Source organism: Pleurodeles waltl, chromosome 9 (assembly GCF_031143425.1).
Source record: "Pleurodeles waltl isolate 20211129_DDA chromosome 9, aPleWal1.hap1.20221129, whole genome shotgun sequence".
In the NCBI taxonomy this organism is placed as follows: domain Eukaryota; kingdom Metazoa; phylum Chordata; class Amphibia; order Caudata; family Salamandridae; genus Pleurodeles; species Pleurodeles waltl.
The window spans coordinates 998,647,893-998,668,562 of NC_090448.1; the positions used below are offsets into that span (position 1 = coordinate 998,647,893).

Consider the following 20,670-nt stretch of genomic DNA (forward strand, 5'->3'; position numbering starts at 1 on the left):
CAAATGTAGGAGGCATCCGTGACCCAATAAACCCCAGCAGACGTGCGAGCAGTGCACGCAACGACTTTGCTTCTTCTTCACTGGGCTTGCCAAGAGGTGTGTGCGGAAGCAGAAGGGATTCCGCTGTGCCCCCACCCTGGAGAATGAAAAAGGGAAACTTCCAGTGCAAACACCATCAGTTCCTTTTAAACCCTCACCAGCGTCAGTCGTTGACCGTACTGAGGAGGTCATGCTGGCATTGTCTGGTGGCTAATGCCCGCAAGGCGTAGACATTGTAGGAACTCCTTCAGATTGGAGTCTACGATTACCCAGGGTCTACCCCCCACTGCCCCCTCAGGCTGCCGAGTGCCTGTGGTAAATTGTTCAATACCTTCGTATAGATGTATGAAATTGCCTGCAGACTGGTCAGAATGCGCACTGTGAACGCATGTGAAAACTGTATCCGGATACTTCTGTTGCTGAAAGTTAGTATTCCTTCCTGACTTATTCGAAGTTTGAGACCTGGTCAACCATGACATCTTCCAGTTGGCTAATACCATTGCGGTTCTGTGCATTACGTCTTTTCTGTTGCTTGACCCCTTTGAGGTTTGAAAGAGGTGGTGAATTTTGTAAGATGTGAATTTGCCAGCATCCATACCTTTCTCACTGTATGAATGTGTTCTGGTGGGTGCACCTGTCTCTTATAGAGGGGCAATACAAAACCTCAGTGAACTATTGTACGCCTCTCCCTCCCAAGTGAAGGTTTGTCCTGTGGAGAAAAGGCTCACTATTTCCTATATCTGTCGGCTCAATGTCTGCGCGGGGATCCGTGAAGCACCCAAACGCCAGAGAAGTCAGACAGACGGTGCACTTCCACCTCCAAGCATTTGAAGTCCTCAAGTATCCAGTAGGATGTATTTTGGAGGAGGCAGAGGACCCAGGGTAGCGTTGTCCTCGTATGTAGAACTCTTTGGCCACAGAGAGAAAGTGGTAGTTTGCTCCTGTGGCGTTCTGCTCCCCAAAATCTACTCAGTGCCACATGTAGGTTAAGTCGAAGAATTTCTCTTTATCTTGTGTAATATACGCAGCCAGATAGTTAAATCCATTGCAGAGTATTATAAATGGGCATTTGAAATTTGGACTTGGGGACCAATCTAGTAACCATTAGATCTTTGACATTCACTTTAACTGCCAGCAAAAAAACAATGTAGTAACATCTCAGATAGCTCTTCAATCAGTGAACTATCCCCACAACAAACTTGTATGTTTGGTTCATCACACTTGAATACCGTGTTACAGAGGAGAGTCATGGACCCTCTTGCAAAGGAATCCAAAGGGCTGCATACAGGTATAAACGACTGAGCCTTAGGAAATAAGTCCTTCGCAGAAGTACTAAATGTTGTAAGTCATTTCAGAAGGAACTTGCTTTGAAGACATTGCATACCTCCTAGATAAGTTGTTATATTAGATACTTGTGAATCCCAGCTCTCATTTTATATCACACTGATCAAATGTTTATTATCATGGGTATTTGGCTATTCAAAAATTGAGTAAAGATAAATAAATGTTAGAAAAGTACACTTGTTAATTAACTTCAAATATTACAAATCTTTAAAGTCTATGTTTATACAATACTACTTTTCTTCTCATATTATACCCATTATTATATTCCTTGGACATATATTCCCTTACCATGTACTTAAGTATCTATTTATTACTCTAGTCCTACTGTATTAGAGAAAAAGTAAAATTTAAATAAAATAAAATCTATAAGTAAAATTCAAATTATAAATAATTCTTAAAATGTATATTAATAATAATAAAGAATGAATACATTAAATAAAAATAATAACAAATGTATATATATTTAAAATTATAAATACAAATTATATTTTTACTCTCTTGTAAGCTTTACTTTGTCTACCCATCACCATATGTCATGTCTCTATCAATCTATCCTCCATTCCCACTCTGACTCATCCCAAATCCATTCTACTTTCATCTCCTAAATAACCCTTCCTAAGCTCTTCCCTCCTCTTCCACATCTAACTCACCCAAACCTATTTACTACCATGATCTCCCAAACAACCCTACTAAATTCTGCCTCATTTATCTCACCTTTAACACATCCAAAACCCCTCCTGCTACTATGATCTACCTAACCTTTTCCACAGACTCTTCCCTCCTTCATCCCCCCTTTACTCATCCCAAGCCTAAATCCTATTACTATAAACTCCTAATTAACACTTCTGGATTCTTCCCTCTTCCACCCCTCCATTACTCCAGTCAATCCAACTAACAAACTCACATATCCGCGGCTCAAATTAACTCATAATAATACTAAAACTGTACTCATTTTTCCCTAAACTAATCCACCACTAATTCCTTTTGGGTTCCGGAGTAGCGGGCTACTCGCCTTGTCAGGGGTAGTAAGCACTATATAAATACCATTACAATACAAAACAAAAAGACTGAAGGAAAGTCAGTTTGGAGTAGATTCCACTCCTATTGATAAGCATGTTCTGAAGTAATTTACTGGTGTGGAAACATTAACATTACTGCATATTCAAGAGAAAAACGTTGTGTTGTATTACGGGCAGGTTTCGGGAGTGTAGAAGATCTGCATGTGGCCAAACCAATAGAGAGTAGCAGAGAAGACATGGTTGACACCACCAGGTGTGATTTCAAGTGAGAGTTGTGGTGCGATATGTTCCACGATTTTCTGGGGTAGAAAGGGTTAAAATAGGAGTTAAGATATGACACTTGGTCTTGAAGTCGCAAAGGTAGACAACCCAGAGATTGAAATCTGCCTTTCTATAGCACATCATCATAGCTCATTTAAGTCTTGGCAAAATACTGAACTGTGTGGGAAACAAAACAAAAAAAATTGAAAAAAGTGGACTAGAAAGCTAGGCGACAAAGACCGATAACCTGAATTTAAGATAAGAGGTGATCAAGAGGTGTGAAAATAATACAGTTTTTAGTCATAAACGCAACTTCCTCTCCAGGATTAAGGGAATGTAGTTCATGCCTGGAATTGAAATCAATAGGAAAGAATGTCCTCTACCATTTACTGAGCACGAAAGATCATGGTCAGTGATTAAGTCAAGTATTTTAATTGGACATACTTGACAATACCTCTGCATCCCTTTCCTTCCTTTATGAGGTTTACAGTGTATGAAAGTTAGCCACCATGTCCCCAAGCTGTTTTCTATATCTATGACAATTGAATACTTCTTTTACAAACCTCGACCTCCCCTCCTGCCCTTCTTGGGTCACCATTTCTTCAGGTGAGGGTTGCTGGGGCACATTCGTTAGCCGCCAGCACATGTTAAGGTCTCCCCCTGTTTTTCCTTTTTAGGGTCGAGCGCGCAAAGCTGCCTGTCCCAGTTATCTCTACAGGCTTGTAACCACACCCACCAGTTTGGTTGGTTCATGGGCTTACCTTTTAAAATATGCTTGATTTAATTAGTGAAAGGCATGCATGCGTCATGCCTTTTTCAGTGTTTAGCCCTGCTCGAGCTCACCGGCCAACTACTGAAAACATACAAAGCTCAATGTTTTCCATTTGGTTTCTGGACAACTTTTAATTTTACTTTCGTAAGCAGCAAGATCTCACTGGGCAGTAGTCCAGCGCTTCGCATGACCCTGTTACATGGATATTTGCACTATATTTGCACTTTTGCCGGGTACATGGAAAATTGCACTTTTGCTGATAAATTTCACTGAGAGCGAACTTCTGTTTCCTTTTGTGTGTTTGCTTCTCGGCCGTGGGCTCGCTTATGTGAAACTATTTGTATTTTTATTTTCAGTTTATGTGGCAAGAAAAGTCCGGTTAGGAGTACAACACTAATAGCTTTACTCAAGAGCAAATGCGAAGCCCATTGCATTGTAAATGTTTGTTATTGGTGGTTTTATAGCACAGAACACAGCAGTTTTCTTTTCAAAAGGAATATGGTATTTTTTCTTAAAGGCAACGCTGTGGCTTGTCTTGTTTTTGCCGTTTTTCAAAGAGGAATTTCTTTGGTGCATTTCCCTGAAGAGACCAGTCTAGAAAGTTTGCAATGCTCTGGCCTGCTTTGTTCTTACGCATCATTTTCTGGCGCGGAGCTCAGATCATTGTGGCAGGAGCAACAGCTGCTTGACCGCTATGCTGGGCGGGAAGGGGGCGATGGTTGGCCCCATGCCTTTCTTTACTTTGACCCTGAGGTTATTTTTGGCCAGCTTTAATATTTGTTTTTATGGACTACGTTATGGCGCGCGGCCCAGTGTAAGGTTACCACTGCAAAATCAGCACACTGCCTGCCCGTGGGAACTGTTGCGTTGTAAGGAGCAGGGATCTGAAGTTGTCACGAGGTTGTATAAGGACACAGAATGTTCAATAGGAAGGAATGCTGGAAAGAGGGGGCTCAACTAGTTTGGGGGGAGAACGGTGGAGACTGCTGAAGAGGGAAGCTGTGTAACTGAGGCCAGGGTTTGAGTTTTGGAATTAAAAAATAAATTAACTTCACTCACTACGTGTGGATTCGTAACTCCACAGGCATTTGCCTGCAAACGTCATGCTGATTGACAGTGGAAGCGGTGATGTTCCAAGCTCCACCTCATTATCTTCAATTTTGTTTTGCCTGGACGCATTTTTCTCCCGCGCTATTCCTGGTGTTTTGCGAATTTAAACAAGAAAGAAGTTCGGAGAAAGTATAGGGACAGTTCTGACTGATTCTGGCGAGTAATCTTTGCGTTTCTGGGCACTCTTTCTAGGTAGGAGGGGGGGGGGGGGGGGGGGGGGGAGGGGAGGACGTCATTCTAAATGGCATTGAGAAAAGTGCGCGAAGGGGAAATCGCATCTGTCACCATTACTCGCAGGGTCTGCAAGGCACGGTGAGCCTCCCGATTCAGATTCCTTTTAGTTTTCTGGTACATCTTGCTTCTCCTGGCCTGATCCAGAGAAGGGAAGTATCCCTGGGGTTTCTTCCGTTCCAAGAGGTATCAGTGATCTCTAACCTTTTCTCTAATCTACTGTCACCAGCAGATGAGGATTAGCTGTCCACAAGTATTAATTTGTGTCAGTTTCAGAAGCCCTCTTTTACTGTCTCCCAGCGGTCCAGGGGCTTTTAAAAGAGAAAGGGGAAGGACCGTGATAGGGTATAAGTGCCAAGGTTTATTGCCAAATTATATTTTATTGAAAGGCGATATAGGACTGACAACACCCACGCTAAGAGAGCCAGCTGGTTCACCCCCAAACTCTGGGAATCGAGACGCACCTGGTGCCGCTTTGAGAAAATCTGGAGAAACACCAAATCCCCAGAAGCCCACAGCAACTTTAGATCCGCCACCACCAACTCATCAGAAGCACCAGAAAGAAGGCTATCCAAGACAGGATCTCTTCACAAGCACACAACAGCAAGGCACTCTTCAGCATCATCAAGGAGTTCACCCAAACCAACAGTGAAACAATGGACATCTCACCCTCACAGGACCTATGCGAGAGTCAACACCTACTTCCACCACAAAATCAAGACCATCTACGACAATTTAAACAAGGACAACGCACATGCAGAATCCCCCCCCCCCCCCCACCTTTTCAAACCCTGACACCAACAAACCTACAATCTCCACCTGGACACCCCTCTCCACTGAAGATGCATTGAAAACCATGAAGTCCATAACTCCGGGGTCTGCACGGACTCATGCCCCCATCACGCCTTCAACAGATCTGCACACACCATCACCCCAAGCTCTGCCTCACCAACTGCTCACTAGCTGCCGCCACCTTCCCGGAAACAAGCTGAGGTCAACACCCTCCTCAAGAAACCCTCGGCTGACCTCATTGACCTCAAAAACTTCAGGCCCATCTCCCTACTTCCATTTCCTTCAAAAGTAATTGAAAAAGCAGTCAACAGCCAACTCGTCACGTTTTTAGAAAGCCACAACATCCTCAACATCGGGCAATCTGGATTCAGGTCAAAACACAGCACCGAAACAGCCCTCCTGTCCGCAACAGATGACATTTGCTCCCTACTGGACAAGGGAGAGACAGCTGCTCTCATCCTACTGGACCTCTCGGCAGCTTTCGACACAGTCTCCCATTACACCATGATAAGAAGACTCCACGAGGCCGGCATCAGAGACAAGGCCCTCGACTGGATCTAATCCTTCCTTTCCGGCAGAACACAATGAGTCAGACTCGCCCCCTTCCTTGTAAAACCCACACCAACCCACGCCCCGAGGATCCTCCCTCAGCCCCACGCAGTTCAACGCCTACATGGCCCCACTGTCACCATAGTCAGAAGCTACGGAATAAACATCTCCTATGCCGACGACACCCAACTCATTCTCTCCCTCTCCAACGAACCAGACAAGGCCAGACACAACTTCCACAAAGGCATGAAAGCAGTCGCCAACTGGATGAGAGACATCTCAACACAAACAAGACCAAAGTACTCCTCCTGGGCCCTCAACCCAACGCATGGAGCGACTCCTGTTGGCCACCCACCCTCGGAAATGCGCCCACTCCCGCCAGCCAAACCCGGAACCTCAGAATCATCCTGGACTCCGACCTCAGCACGAACCATCAGATCAACTCAGTCACCTCCACCTACTTCTGCACCCTCCGCCTCCTACACAAGACCTTCAAATGGATCCCCCTAGAACATAAAAGGACTGTCACACACGCCCTTATCAGCAGCAGACTGGACTACAGCAACGCACTCTATGCCGGAACCAACAAAAAAAACTCACCTGCAAATTGCAAAACACCCAGAACTCCGCTGCCATATTGATACTCGACCTACCCAGACACTGCCACATCTTGCAACACCTATGTACTCTGCACTGGCTCCCCATAGAGAAAAGAATCACTTTCAAGATCCTCACCTACGCACACAAAGCCCTCCACAACACCGGACCAGCCTACCTTAACCAGCGTCTCAACTTTCACTTCCCCACAGGGCCCAACACTCAGCCCAGCTCTCTTTCGCAGAAGTACCCCGCATCAGGAAAACCAAAACAGGAGGATGCTCCTTCTCCTACCTCGCAGCCACCGCCTGGAACGCCCTTACCCATCCAAATCAGACAAACCACCTCCCTCCCCAGCTTCATGAAGAAACTGAAGACATGGCTTTTTTTAATCCACCTCCAGTACACGCTACACTCCCCCCCCCCCCCAGCACCTTGAGACCCTAACTGGTGAGTAGCTGCGCTTTATAAACACTGATTGATTCCCTTTTGACTAACCTGGTAAAGCAACCTCCTCTGCTTAGAGATAATTTTTCAGTTTCTGATTCAGCTGACAAAAAAGCTGAAACAGCATTAAAGAGGACCTGTGTTGAATTGAGTTTACCAATGAGGGCAGAAATATATGTGTATATGTGGCTCAATAATTATTTTAAGAATTTCCTCTGAGATTCGGGAAGGTAAACTTTGTTAACAGCTTTTAAGTCATATGAAGGTCCAGTCTAAATTCCTCTGACATTTTTCTTGATAATCTCAGAAGAGAAAGGGGGTCAAAGCAGCCGCCTGACTATACCAAGATGGAGATGGGTTCATGTAGAAGGCTTTTTACAGACGAATGGAGGCAATCAGTAATAGGGAAAAGGGTTTTAAAATTCTTTCACATATACACAATAGATTTTCATCTTCACTGCAGTGCTATCTACCAAGATATGGCGCAGTTGTGCTCTCTCCTAACTCAGGTGCACTTCTGGCTACATAGCACCAACACAAGACACCCTTGTGCCAAGACACAAGGGGGCCTTCTTTGTGGTTCAAATAGTTTTTGTGCAGGAAGGGATAACTTCCTGCACAAAAACTATTCTTAGAAGCATACTGCTATTAGTGTAAGTGCTGCAGAATGCAGCACACATTTAAATAGGAACTAAAGGTATGTCTCTTCAGTAAGCCAGCCTAAGATAGGCACACTATTTTGGTACAAACCTATGTTCAATTACTTTATTATATATGGGTTTATGTCAAACATAGGTGGACACACAGGAACACCCATATTGCACCATTTATTGCCTTTGTGGATCAAGAGAACGAAGGGCAGTGCTATGCATTTTTTTTTTTTTTTTTTTTTTTATAAATAAAATAGTTTTTTGCATTGCCTTGCAAATCCTGAAATATGTTTTGCATCAGTGCAAAATGTTAGCAAAACTAGGTTTGATTTTGCAGGATGGTGTTCTAGAACTGGTCACAAAATAAGTTGCTCTTCCAGTATCAAAGAGGCTTTTTAGATGAAAAGACCATCTGTTTAACCGCTTCAAAATGAGTTCCCTCCAAAAGGCGATTCCTCTTATTTCCAAGGATTGATTGTCGCAAATTGATCTACAGGACTTTTTTCTAGATGTTGCTATTGCAGAAACCCACCAAAGGATTCTGATGTTCGCAGTGGGCAAGGATAATTGGCTGTTTGGGGTCCTTCTCTTTAGCTTGAAAACGTCTACAAGAGTTATTAAAAAGATTCTGGGACCAGTCATATCTCTACGTCTTACTCTGTGGACCAGTATCCATCCTTACCAGGACTACCTCTTCATTCATTCTCCATCTAATCATCAGACGTGCAGACCAATAATGTTCCCAGACTCTTACAGAATCTGGTTTTCCTGATAAACTGTTAGAAGTTCCACTTGGCTTCGACTCAGTGTCTGGAACACATTTGGAATTGTCTCAGATGGGATTTGGCAAGGTATTCCGTTTAGTTTATCAGAAAGACAAATAGAAGAACCATCAACTCTTGCTGATTTGAAAGTGGGAGGTCCCAATAAAAGGATGGCTCCCTCCTCAGGGAGATATGGTTATTACTAAGAGCAGTTTCAGTGCTAAGAGCTTCCTTACAGGCACAGTTAATTAATAACCTATTTTGTTTCTTTCTTTTGTTTTCCTATTTCCCTGAGAGGAAGAGGGTGAGGAGGAGAAGGTAAAAGGCAGCAGAACTTCATCTTGTTGAATTATATGCAGAACAGTTATAGAGATTCTATATTAACTCAGATTCACAAAAAAAGTTGCAAACAATAAACCGGCCAACTTCAGTTTAATTACCCTCCTTGATGTTGATGGCAAATGTTTTGCCAAAATCTTGAATAATGAACTATAGGAATAGGCTACATCAAACACTTTAAAACCCATCACCCAATCGGAGTTTAGACATGGCCATGGCACGGAGGATAATCTGGCCATTCTCTCCTTCCTGATCAAGGCTACTACCATCAAAGGAGCCCCGCCACTGCAAACATCCTTTATTGATTTCACCACATCATTTGATAAAGTTGACAGGTCAAGACTTTGGTGGAAGCTGCAAAATTAGTGTATCCCGGAAAACCTATGAAGAGCTGTCATGAGTCTATATACAAGGACTTGAATGAGAGATAGAATATCTGCAAATAGAGTTACAACACATATGTTTTGGACAAACATGACCAAAAAGGGTGCACCCTAGTTCCCCTTTTATTTAATCTCGAATTGTCTTACATATATTGTGCATTAGCTTCAGTACGAGCATCCCCCCCCCACCAAATTTACAGGTACACACATCCAGTGAGTCCAGTATGCCAAATATACGCTTTTACTTAAAATGGGGTATCAGTCAATCACTCAAAAATGAAAATTATGGTTTGTGGAGCTAGAAAGATCAATAAAGTCAACTTTGTTATGAATGATGCATGACTGAAGTAAGTATCAAGCATAAAGTTTTTGGGCTTCTATTTCAATCAGCGTGGCTTGACCCAAGCACAGCTGTCCAGCTTAAAAGAAACCTCCCTGTCCATGATCTTTAAAAAAAAATGCATGGCCCGGACCTTGCAGTGATCTGTAGAGTCATCATCGCCAGGTTTATGCCAACTTTAACTTCTGGTTCCAAACCCAATGCTACAGACGCCTGTGCAAGCTTCCAGATGCTATTCCTTCATCTTAAATAGGACTGGAATTCGGCCTGTCTTAACAATCAATCATACCGGAAGCTCGGTTTTGGCATAGTACGTTAAGCTTAAGGTGGCCTCTAAGGGATTTCTTAAAGATCTCATAAGCTCAAGCATCCATACCAAAGCGCTCCAATGGGAGCCTTACATGAGGGACTAAATTGAACTTCGGGCACACAGTCTTTTTGAACAAATCCTGCCACCAAAATTAAGCTCCAAAATCATTGCCAAAAACACATATTTAAAATCGGAGATCATCAGCAAGAGATAGCTCAAAAAGCTCATGCAGAACTGTGAATAACTTTCTATAAAGACCAGGGGAAAGCTTCACACTTATCGAGCCCCATGAAATTGCCCTTCAAAAAAGAGCTTATGAGACTTTGATGTAGACTAATAACTTTAAAAGCATACAAATTTGAGAGCTTAAAAGCTCTTCCGATTATAGCTGTCGATTGTGCAATTATAATCCAGAATCACGAGTGTATGTTGTTTGTCTCTCACGACATTTGGGCATAAATCAGTGTAATAAAACTATAACTGTGTGTTTGATCGGAGCAGACCCACAGCTTCAGCCAGGTTTGTGAAATCTCTCAGTGAAGTCCTTAAGACTGAACAAGAGTTCCAGGGCTGTTAAAGTTGCAGACTGCTTTTGACCTCCTAATTCTAGCCCAAGAACAGCTCCTGCCTGGTCCCTGTTGCTTAATGTAATTGCACAGTGCACTATATCACTGGGTCGACAAACTAGCTGTGCTACGTTAGAGGATAAAAAGCATAGAGCTCTCCTACCTCATAACGTTTGGGGTTGGTTAAAAGTGGTGGACTGTGTCTTGTTCACTTATGATGGTCCCATACAAGTGCGTGTCAGGTTTTGTAGGCACAGAGACATTGCAAAATGCACTTTATGACTTTGATTGGGAACTGTACGTATGCCACGCTCCGTACAGTCCACTATGACATCAGGGCCTGTTGTATAGTGATTTAAGTTCTTAGCCCTAAGGGTTCTATAAAAGGTGATTAGCGATGCAACGCCTAAATCATTGTACCATCAGCTTTATGGTGTCATTTGACAAACCAAATTTATTGCTGATGTATTAAGTAAACCAAATTTTGGAAGTATTTTAAAGTAGAATACACATTATTCTCTTGGACTGGAAGCTGTGAAGGGATTGAGATGGTAGAACAGTACTCTATTTTAATGAAAGTTTATTTACTAAATTGTGATTTTAGTATCGATTGGAACACCGAACAAACAACTGTACGTTTTGAACTGCTCAATTGCAATCTTACCTATCTTGCCTTTATTTAGCGGTTTTAAATTTTCATGTGAAATTGTTATGGTTTTAATTAACTAGAAACAAAAAATAAAAGGTTTTAAATACAGCTTCTCCAAAGAGTAGCTTGTGAGCCACTGGTAGCTCTCCAGCTACCTAAAAGTATCTCCCATGCGTGCAGCCTAGCCTACTAAATTAAAAGCTGTAGCTTCATTTATTTAATATATGTACACCAACATTTAGAGGCATGTATTGTAGATGAAAATAGGTGCATTTTCAGAAGCTCATGTTTAGAAGAAAAATGGTTGAATGTGCAAAATATATTTACAACGGATATTTGTGTGATAAATTATGTGGGCATTGGGGAGACCTATTACTAATATTAATAGCTTGGTGCCAGGGGAAATGCAGGTATGGGTGTTCTTTATTACCCACATAGACACATTTCAAATTGATAAACCTTTTTACACTACTGCTAGTAACTATGTCTGATGCACTGAGATGATCGCTGCTGACCATATTGCATGGATGGACAATAATGTAATTGTGTTTGATATGGTCACTATTACAACACTAATAATATTAGTAGCTCCGGGTGATTTTCATTAAACATAAACAGCTCTTACTACAGAAAAGGCTGGAGACTTCGTGGCAGCAGCGTTCTCGGCCAACCTGAAGTTGTATTTGCACGAACATAGATACTTTCCATCATGAAAAATAATTTTTATTGATAGTTAAAATAATAAGGACTGTACTGCCTGCTTTAAACGCAATACTAAACATTTTTGTTTTGAAAAAGTCCTAAACCTTTTAAAGACTAGGTTGAAAAATACAAAAAAGAGGAAAATAAACTCATCATGGGCAGTGGATCCACTGAATAACTGAACGTGAGATGTCGACAATCCTTTTTCTTGGTCCGGAACCACTGCAAAACGTGTGATGAAGGGTGAGGCTCACGTAGAATAGCCTCTTGCCGCATTATAAATGCACTGAAATATAAATCAAACACCTTGTGTGAAATGCTGATACATTCACAACATTAAAACTACGTAGAATTTTTCTTGCACGTGTAGACGTTTCTCTGTTGGCCATGTACATAAAGGCAACAGAATGTAAAGCTCTGTTAAGTTAGTCTTTTGCCAGTGTGTTCTGAGGCGCTCATCGTGGATTTAGTCTTTAGCATCGCCTACTCCATCTGGATTAATTGCAAACATTGCTTCCGCCTCAGGAAGGCAAGGAGAATCATAGATCTTGCAAATTCGGGTTTCGCCTCTTCCCTTTCTTAAATACAGCCTGAAATAAAAAACAAACAAAAATACTTATTAGATAGCCATCTCCAAAATGCAAAATAAGGCATAGTAACTACAAAGGTTAAGTAAGTATGCTTTAGAACTCAGAGTTCAATTAATCAAAAGTTAGGTTAGAAAGTATCCCCCGCTACACAGTACTTTAAGTTGCAAAGGAACAAAGACGGGGCATCCATGGTATTATTGATGGATTACTGGATAGGAAATTGTACAACAAATTGAATTATCTGCACCGACCACTCGCTGTTCTTCGGAGATGAAACACACTGTTCAGTCTTCACACCCAGGCAAGCTGAAACTGGCATTGTTCGTTGCTCCTTATGCCACTGTCTCACTATCTTACTTTGCTACCATTTATATGTTTTCGTAAAAGAGCACTAGTGAGGCCCTCTTTGAGCCACCTTCAAGAAGCCATATTTCCGGGAAGTTGCCATCTTACCTCTGCACACACCAGGACCTACTCTCCATGCCACTTTCACAAGGGAGAAGAAATCATACCTGGTCCGCTCACTGGATGGCTACAGGGGCCCACGAGTGACTGCTCATCAGAGAGATGAGGCTGCAGTATTTACGTCGGCCAGACACCTGAGTGGGACAGAGGGCAGTCACCAGGCCAGCAGATGCATCATAATGCACAGGGGGTGAGTTGGGACTGAAGGATATGGGAACTCTGTAGCTTCCAGACTTCTTTCTAGCTCGTTCATCTTCCCTTCAATGGCTGGAACCATGAAGCCATCCATTATTAAGTTGACTGCAATGATGGTCTTATTGGCCAGGGATGCTTTGGACACTCTATGTCTTCCCCCTCAAACCCCATAATACTCATGCCTTGCCATGTCTGCAGCAACTGGGGAAAACTCTGCAGCAAATTAGTGTCTGCACCTGCATTACCCTGCCTATGAACCATTCTCCACTGAACCAATAGGGCACCCATTTTTCATCTAGCCTCCGATACCCTCACTTGTCTTGGGCAGGCAGTCAGGGCATCCACTGAAGGTGTGAAAGAGTAAGCGGGAAACTAGCATACCACAGGGTGCTAAGTAAGTCTGTTGACTTTGTCCAACTCTTTTATCCCTTCGTGGGAGAGTGAAGTCTTCAGACCTGAGAGTGTACCACAGCTATGTGTCCTTGGTCAGAACAGCCCCCTCTACTACCAATTGCGGTTCAGTAGCGTCTGCTCGTGGATGTATTTGTGGGGAGCCAACATCCAGGCAGTGTCTGCTAGACCTTGGATGCTTTCTCTGCATTGGTTGCACCCCTATCCATTGGGATCTGAATTACAGGGAGATTGCAGGGCAACTAACCCCATCGTTCCAATATAATTGACAGCCATTTTGTTTGCCCCCCAATTAAGATGTTACTCCTCACTTTACTGGGAAGGGTAGACCTGTGGCTCAACAATCCATGCGATCCCGACCCTCTCTCTGGGATGTTCTCAGAGCAGTACAGGAGTCAAGAATAGTTCTAGAGGGTAGCAATGACACTTACGTTGTTCTGCTGTGAGCAGATTTCCACAAGGTTAGGAAAAGAATGGAAGCACACAAAATCTGGTTTGCAAATTGTCTGGGGAGATCGGATTGTTGAGGGCTTATACGGTCCCAGAACTCGAGCTTGAAGGTAGAGTACTCCCAGGCATAACCATGAATAAACAACGGATGGTTCTTCCCAATACTGGAAAGGTCTGAGGGTCAGTGTATGGAGCCGTTTTTGAAAAACTTGATAGTGAATGTCTTGTAACGGAAAGGGCATTTCAACATACATTTAAATGGAAAAGGCTTCAAGTCCCCACCGGTGCCCATATTCCCTCTGTCCTGGAATCCTCCAAGTTCCACTTCAGACAGATTTGTTTAACTAGAGAACTACAACCGTTCTTCAGACTGCACCCAGACTGTTCAGAAAAAGGAAGTCTTGAGGACTTGACTCTGTGACACCGACCTGAAATATATGTTGTTTTTTCCCACTCTTATGAGGATAGTTACCAACAAAGGCACTTGTCATTACACCGTGCCAGAGGAGGCTTGGGTTTGGCTGGGAAAATGTGCCCAGAAGTGCAGACACAGCCAGATAATCCAAAGATGTAAGGGGAAGGGACTGGAAATATATGTTGGCATCCCTGGGAGGACCGCATGCATGTCAGGATCCAAAAGACTCCTGTCCCTCAGTGGCAGCCAGTCGTCAACTTAAATTCTAATAACCATACTCCTGATGATGCTTATGTGTCTGCACAATCTTGGGACTGTTGAGCTAAATGGAGAGCTTGATAGGTGGTGCTGTCCCCAGGAAAGAGGGCATCCTAAAAAGGAGGCAGAGAGTGAACATTTTGTCTGTGTTATTTACTTACCTGAGATGAATGCAGAGAGGGATGAGTGGGGAGGCATTCAATGTTTCATTGATAAATAGGTTTCTTTGCTAGGAACCTGGCACCTTCACTTGCACAATGTATTACAAACAGTCCCCTGGGGGTGCAACTGGCATGCACCCATTTTCTGCGCCCCCAGGGTGCTGTGATATTACATAAGACACAGACGATTGTGCGCCATCTTCAGTGGTACAGATAGCATTGATGCACATAGTGCGCTGGCCTATCTTCAAGGGGTGTTCCCCCTTTAGCTTGTGGGTGTGGTCCTATGTCGAATGAGGGAAACATTCTGAGTCTGCGCTTTATTTTGGGCCTGTGCGCAGAGGCTAACAAGTAATCAGATGACGCACTGAGAGCGCCACAACAAAATGGGGCGCAGTAAGTACGTCCCCTGAGTGCAACACCTGCAAGTTGGAAAAGGGTGCCCCCATTGAACCCCCCTTAGCTATTCCCCTGCAGGGGACGCTCTCTTTAAATTGCAGGTAGGTGCCACCTACACAGAGAAACACAAAAGGTGATGGGAGGGATCCTTGCAATAAATGTAACCACTGACAATCACTCAAGGTAGCATGCCAACCCACAGTTCTTTTGTCCACCATACCACCTCAGGTTAGACCTCTGCCATAAGCAAATCAGTCTAGGTCCTATTCCAATAGGACCAGTACAATTCGAATTGCCAAGCTAGGTCCTCTCTGTACTGGAACACAAGCAACCCACAAGTGGTTTCACCCTGACTGGAGCTCATCAATCCGGTGTAGCTTTGGTCTGCTGGCACAGTGAGCAAGGGGCCCATGTCTGGGCATGTCCTTGGCGAGTTAAGGCTTTTCATGAAATGCACAAAAAGTGATTGGAGAGTGGTCTTGCAGTCTTACCCATTTACCAATATTATATTCGAATATGAGCAGTGGGGTCAGTGTACAGTAGACTGGCCAATCGAAAGAACAAGTTTCCCACTCCAATCTTCCCTGGCATCACATCAAACTCCCACTCAACTGAGTCAAAAGTCTTCTAAGCATCTAAAGGAACTGCCACCGCAATACCACCCAGAGCTAGCTGTGAAAATGTGGCAATAAATGTCCGGAGGTTATGTGAGGTAGATCTCCCTAGTAAAAACCCTGACTGCTCAGGCAGGATTAGTCCAGACGTAAGGGAACAAATTCTATAATCTAGAAGTTTAGTGACTATTTTAATGTCTATGTTCAACAGAGAAAACAGCCTGTAAGAGGAATAGAACTGCTGGCTTAAGAATGGTCAGCACTAGAGCTTTTTGCATAGTAGGCAGCAGGCGGCTGATTTGCACCATGGCCCAGGCTATTGAAATGGGGAGTATGTTGTTCAAGGTATTTTTTCAAAACGTTAGTGGTAAGGCAGTCAGTACTGGGAGCTTAACTATTAGGCATATTTCTGATAACAGTTTTAATTTCCACAGGAATCAATGAAGCAAAAGGATATCCCCTCTGTGCGTTCTGAAAAAAAACACAGGTCGATTCCCAGAGATAACCATTAATATCTGTCAACAGGGGACTACCCCTCCCCCCTACTCCCCCAAAGCATATAGATCTTCATAACTATACAGAAAACACTGAGCGACCATGTGAGAATTGTATATTGGTTTGTTGTCTGTCAACTGAATTCACATTATAACCCCTTCTGACCATCTGGTTGCAGTAAATAGGCAATAGTCCTACCATGGCGTTTGTCCTTACTGTATTTTCTAGCTATAGCATATTTGCCCATATGCTTAGTGTTAGAAATGGGGTCTCTAGTTGGCAGAGGTATACACTTGTGTCCAAATAGGGATCACAATCCTAGTCAGGGTATGTCACACACAATCCAAATTATCCTGTGCCCGCCCTCTGGTAGCTTGGCACTGAGCAGTCAGGCTTAACTTAGAAGGCAATTTTTAAAGTATTCATGCAATAACACAGTGAGAACATCCCAAAAAGACACCACAAAGGTTTAGAAAAAGATAGGATATTTATCTGATGAAATTAAGGTCAAAATGATCAAGATTTGATAATCACAAGTTGAAATATCACTTTTGTAATGATAAGTAGAGTCTTTAGTTCTTAAAAGCAACAATTGTCTCTTGCAAGCACAAAGTATCTGGTTTGCGTCAAAATTACATGCACGAAGACAGTAGATGAGGAGATGAGTGGAAAAAGATAGGTGTGCGTCGGTTTTTCCGGGCACACACAGGCGCGATGTGTCGATTCTTTTCCACGCGGCAAGGGCTTTGCGTCGATTTACGATACACAGGCTGGGCGTGCGTGGAGAAGTCACGGCCGTTGCGTCGATCCGATGGAAGATGCAGCAGAATTTCTGCTGCACGGCTGGCACTGCATTAAGTCCTCTCACAGGAAGTCGGGCTGCGTCATTCCGGCTTGGCGATACGTCGATCCGGTGAGCTGTGCGTCGCAATACGGGTGCAACATTGGCGCTGCGTCGATCTCCACCCAGGGAGCCAGGCTGCGTCTTTCCAGTTCGGCGATGTGGTGATTTTCTCACCGATGGGCAGTCTGTGCATCGATTCCGGCAGGTTGTGCATCGATTTTTGCTGTACAAGGACTTTCCTTGCAGAGATAAAGTATTTTTTGGCCAGAGACTTCAGGAATAGGAGGCAAGCTCAATCCAAGCCCTTGGAGGGCACTTCTCAGCAGAGCCAGAGGCCAGCAAGGCAGCAGGGCAACAGCAAGGCCGCAGCCCTTTACAGCAAAGCAGTCCAGGTGAGTCCTTTGGGCAGCCAGGCAGCTTCTCTTGGCAGGTTGAAGTTTCTGGTGCAGTGTGTCTTTCGCAAGAAGTGTCTAAGGTGGTAGGGTCAGGGACCCAGTTTATATACCCAAAAGTGCCTATGAAGAGGGGGAGACTTCAAAGAGTGGTTTTGAAGAGCACAAGGTCCCCTTTCAGTACAATCCTGTCTGCCAGGGTCCCAGTAGGGGGCTTGTCAGTCCATTGTGTGAGGGCAGGCCACTGTCTTTTGAAATGTGTCAGGCCCTTCACACTTCCAGCCCAGGAAGACCCATTCAGTATGCAGATGTGTGCAGGTGTGACTGAACATCCTGTGTTTGTGGTTGTCTGGGTGAACTGCACAATGGAGGTGTCTACCAGCCCAGACCTGGATTGGAGACAGACTGTAAGTCACAGAAGGATTTTAAGTGCAAAGAAATGCTCACTTTCTGAAAGTGGCATTTCTTAAATAGTAATATAAAATTCAACTTCATCAGTCAGCAGGAGTTTGTATTACCATTCTGGCCATACTAAATATGACCTGTCTGATCCTTCCTGATCAGAATCTACCACTCAGACAGTATATGAGGGATCCCTAATGTTAGCTTATGAAAGGAGCAGGCCTTACAGCAGTGGAAAACAAATTTAGGAATTTTCCACTACCAGGACATATAAAAGTCACAGGTATATGTCCTGCCTTTTACCTACACAGCACCCTGCCCTTTGGCTTACCTAGGACCCACATTAGGGGGACTTATATGTAGAAAAAGGGGAGTCGAAGGCTTGGCAAGTACTTTTAAATGCCCAGTGGAAGTGAAACTGCACACACAGGCCCTGCAATTGCAGGGCTGAGACATGGTTAAGGGGCTACTTACGTGGGTGGCACAACAAGTGCTGCAGGCCCACTAGTAGCATTCAATCTAAAGGTCCTGGGCACCTGTAGTGCACTTTACTAGGGACTTACAAGTAGCTCAAATATGCCAACTGGGTAAGAACCAATGTTACCATGTTTTAAGGGAGAGAGCATATGCACTTTAGCACTGGTTAGTAGTGGTAAAGTGTGCAGAGCCCTAAAACCAGCAAAAAAAAAAGTGTCAAAAAAAGTGGAGGGAGGCAGGCAAAAAGTTGGGGGTGACCACCCTAAGGCTGTCAGGTCTAATATGCTTCTCTCCCAGCTGAAAGTGGGGAGAGCTACCCAACCCCTTGGAAGCTCTCATCGCTAAGGCGGAAGTATCTGGAGAGACCATGAGCATTGGCATGGTCAGTCCCCTGGCGATGCTCCACCATAAAGTCCATCCCCTGTAGGGAAATGGATCATCTCAAGAGTTTAGGATTTTTACCCCTCATTTGCATGAGCCATCTGCGGGGCCTGTGGTCTGTCTGAACTTTGAAGTGAGTCCCAAACAGGTATGGTCTCAGCTTCTTTAGTGCCCAGACCACAGCAAATGCTTCTCTTTCAATAACACTCCGCCTCTGTTTCCATGGTAATAGTCTCCTGCTAATAAAGACTACCGGTTAGTCTAGGCCCTCCTCATTCTGCTGTGCTAGGACAGCCCCTATGCCATGCTCTGAAGCATCTGTCTGCACAATGAATTCTCTGGAGTAGTTGGGGGCCTTGAGCATGGGGGCCGTGCACATGGCTTCCTTCCTTCTGGGAGTCAAAGGCTTTCTGACAAGCCTCTGTCCAATTCACCAACTGAGGTTGCTTCTTGGATGTGAGTTCTGTTAAGGGGGGCTGTAAGGAAATGCCTCCTTGGCATGGTTGCCCCCTGACTTTTTGCCTTTGCTGATGCTATGTTTACAATTGAAAGTGTGCTGAGGCCTGCTAACCAGGCCCCAGCACCAGTGTTCTTTCCCTAACCTGTACTTTTGTATCCACAATTGGCAGACCCTGGCATCCAGATAAGTCCCTTGTAACTGGTACTTCTAGTACCAAGGGCCTTGATGCCAAGGAAGGTCTCTAAGGGCTGCAGCATGTCTTATGCCACCCTGGAGACCTCTCACTCAGCACAGACACACTGCTTGCCAGCTTGTGTGTGCTAGTGAGGACAAAACGAGTAAGTCGACATGGCACTCCCCTCAGGGTGCCATGCCAGCCTCTCACTGCCTATGCAGTATAGGTAAGACACCCCTCTAGCAGGCCTTACAGCCCTAAGGCAGGGTGCACTATACCATAGGTGAGGGTACCAGTGCATGAGCATGGTACCCCTACAGTGTCTAAACAAAACCTTAGACATTGTAAGTGCAGGGTAGCCATAAGAGTATATGGTCTGGGAGTCTGTCAAACACGAACTCCACAGCACCATAATGGCTACACTGAAAACTGGGAAGTTTGGTATCAAACTTCTCAGCACAATAAATGCACACTGATGCCAGTGTACGTTTTATTGTAAAATACACCACAGAGGGCAACTTAGAGGTGCCCCCTGAAACTTAACCGACTGTCTGTGTAGGCTGACTAGTTCCAGCAGCCTGCCACACCAGAGACATGTTGCTGGCCCCATGGGGTGAGTGCCTTTGTCACTCTGAGGCCAGTAACAAAGCCTGCACTGGGTGGAGATGCTAACACCTCCCCCAGACAGGAGCTGTGACACCTGGCGGTGAGCCTCAAAGGCTCACCCCTTTGTCACAGCCCAGCAGGGCACTCCAGCTTAGTGGAGTTGCCCGCCCCCTCCGGCCACGGCCCCCACTTTTGGCGGCAAGGCTGGAGGGAACAAAGAAAGCAACAAGGAGGAGTCACTGGCCAGTCAGGACAGCCCCTAAGGTGTCCTGAGCTGAAGTGACTCTGACTTTTAGAAATCCTCCATCTTGCAGATGGAGGATTCCCCCAATAGGGTTAGGATTGTGACCCCCTCCCCTTGGGAGGAGGCACAAAGAGGGTGTACCCACCCTCAGGGCTAGTAGCCATTGGCTACTAACCCCCCAGACCTAAACACGCCCTTAAATTTAGTATTTAAGGGCTACCCTGAACCCTAGAAAATTAGATTCCTGCAAGAAGAAGGACTGCCTAGCTGAAAACCCCTGCAGAGGAAGACCAGAAGACGACAACTGCCTTGGCTCCAGAAACTCACCGGCCTGTCTCCTGCCTTCCAAAGATCCTGCTCCAGCGACGCCTT

At 44.5% G+C, this 20,670-nt stretch overlaps 1 protein-coding gene across 1 annotated transcript in view; it reads right to left on the reverse strand.

Annotated features, from left to right (window-relative positions):
* Positions 1-11,869: 11,869 nt before the first annotated feature.
* Positions 11,870-20,670, reverse strand: part of RAD51 (RAD51 recombinase) — a 147,786-nt gene continuing 138,985 nt past the window's right edge. The window contains exon 10 of the mRNA XM_069208568.1: positions 11,870-12,454. Within this exon, the coding sequence (XP_069064669.1) occupies positions 12,331-12,454 (124 nt within the window). The 3' untranslated portion in view covers positions 11,870-12,330. The remainder of the gene's footprint in view (positions 12,455-20,670) is intronic.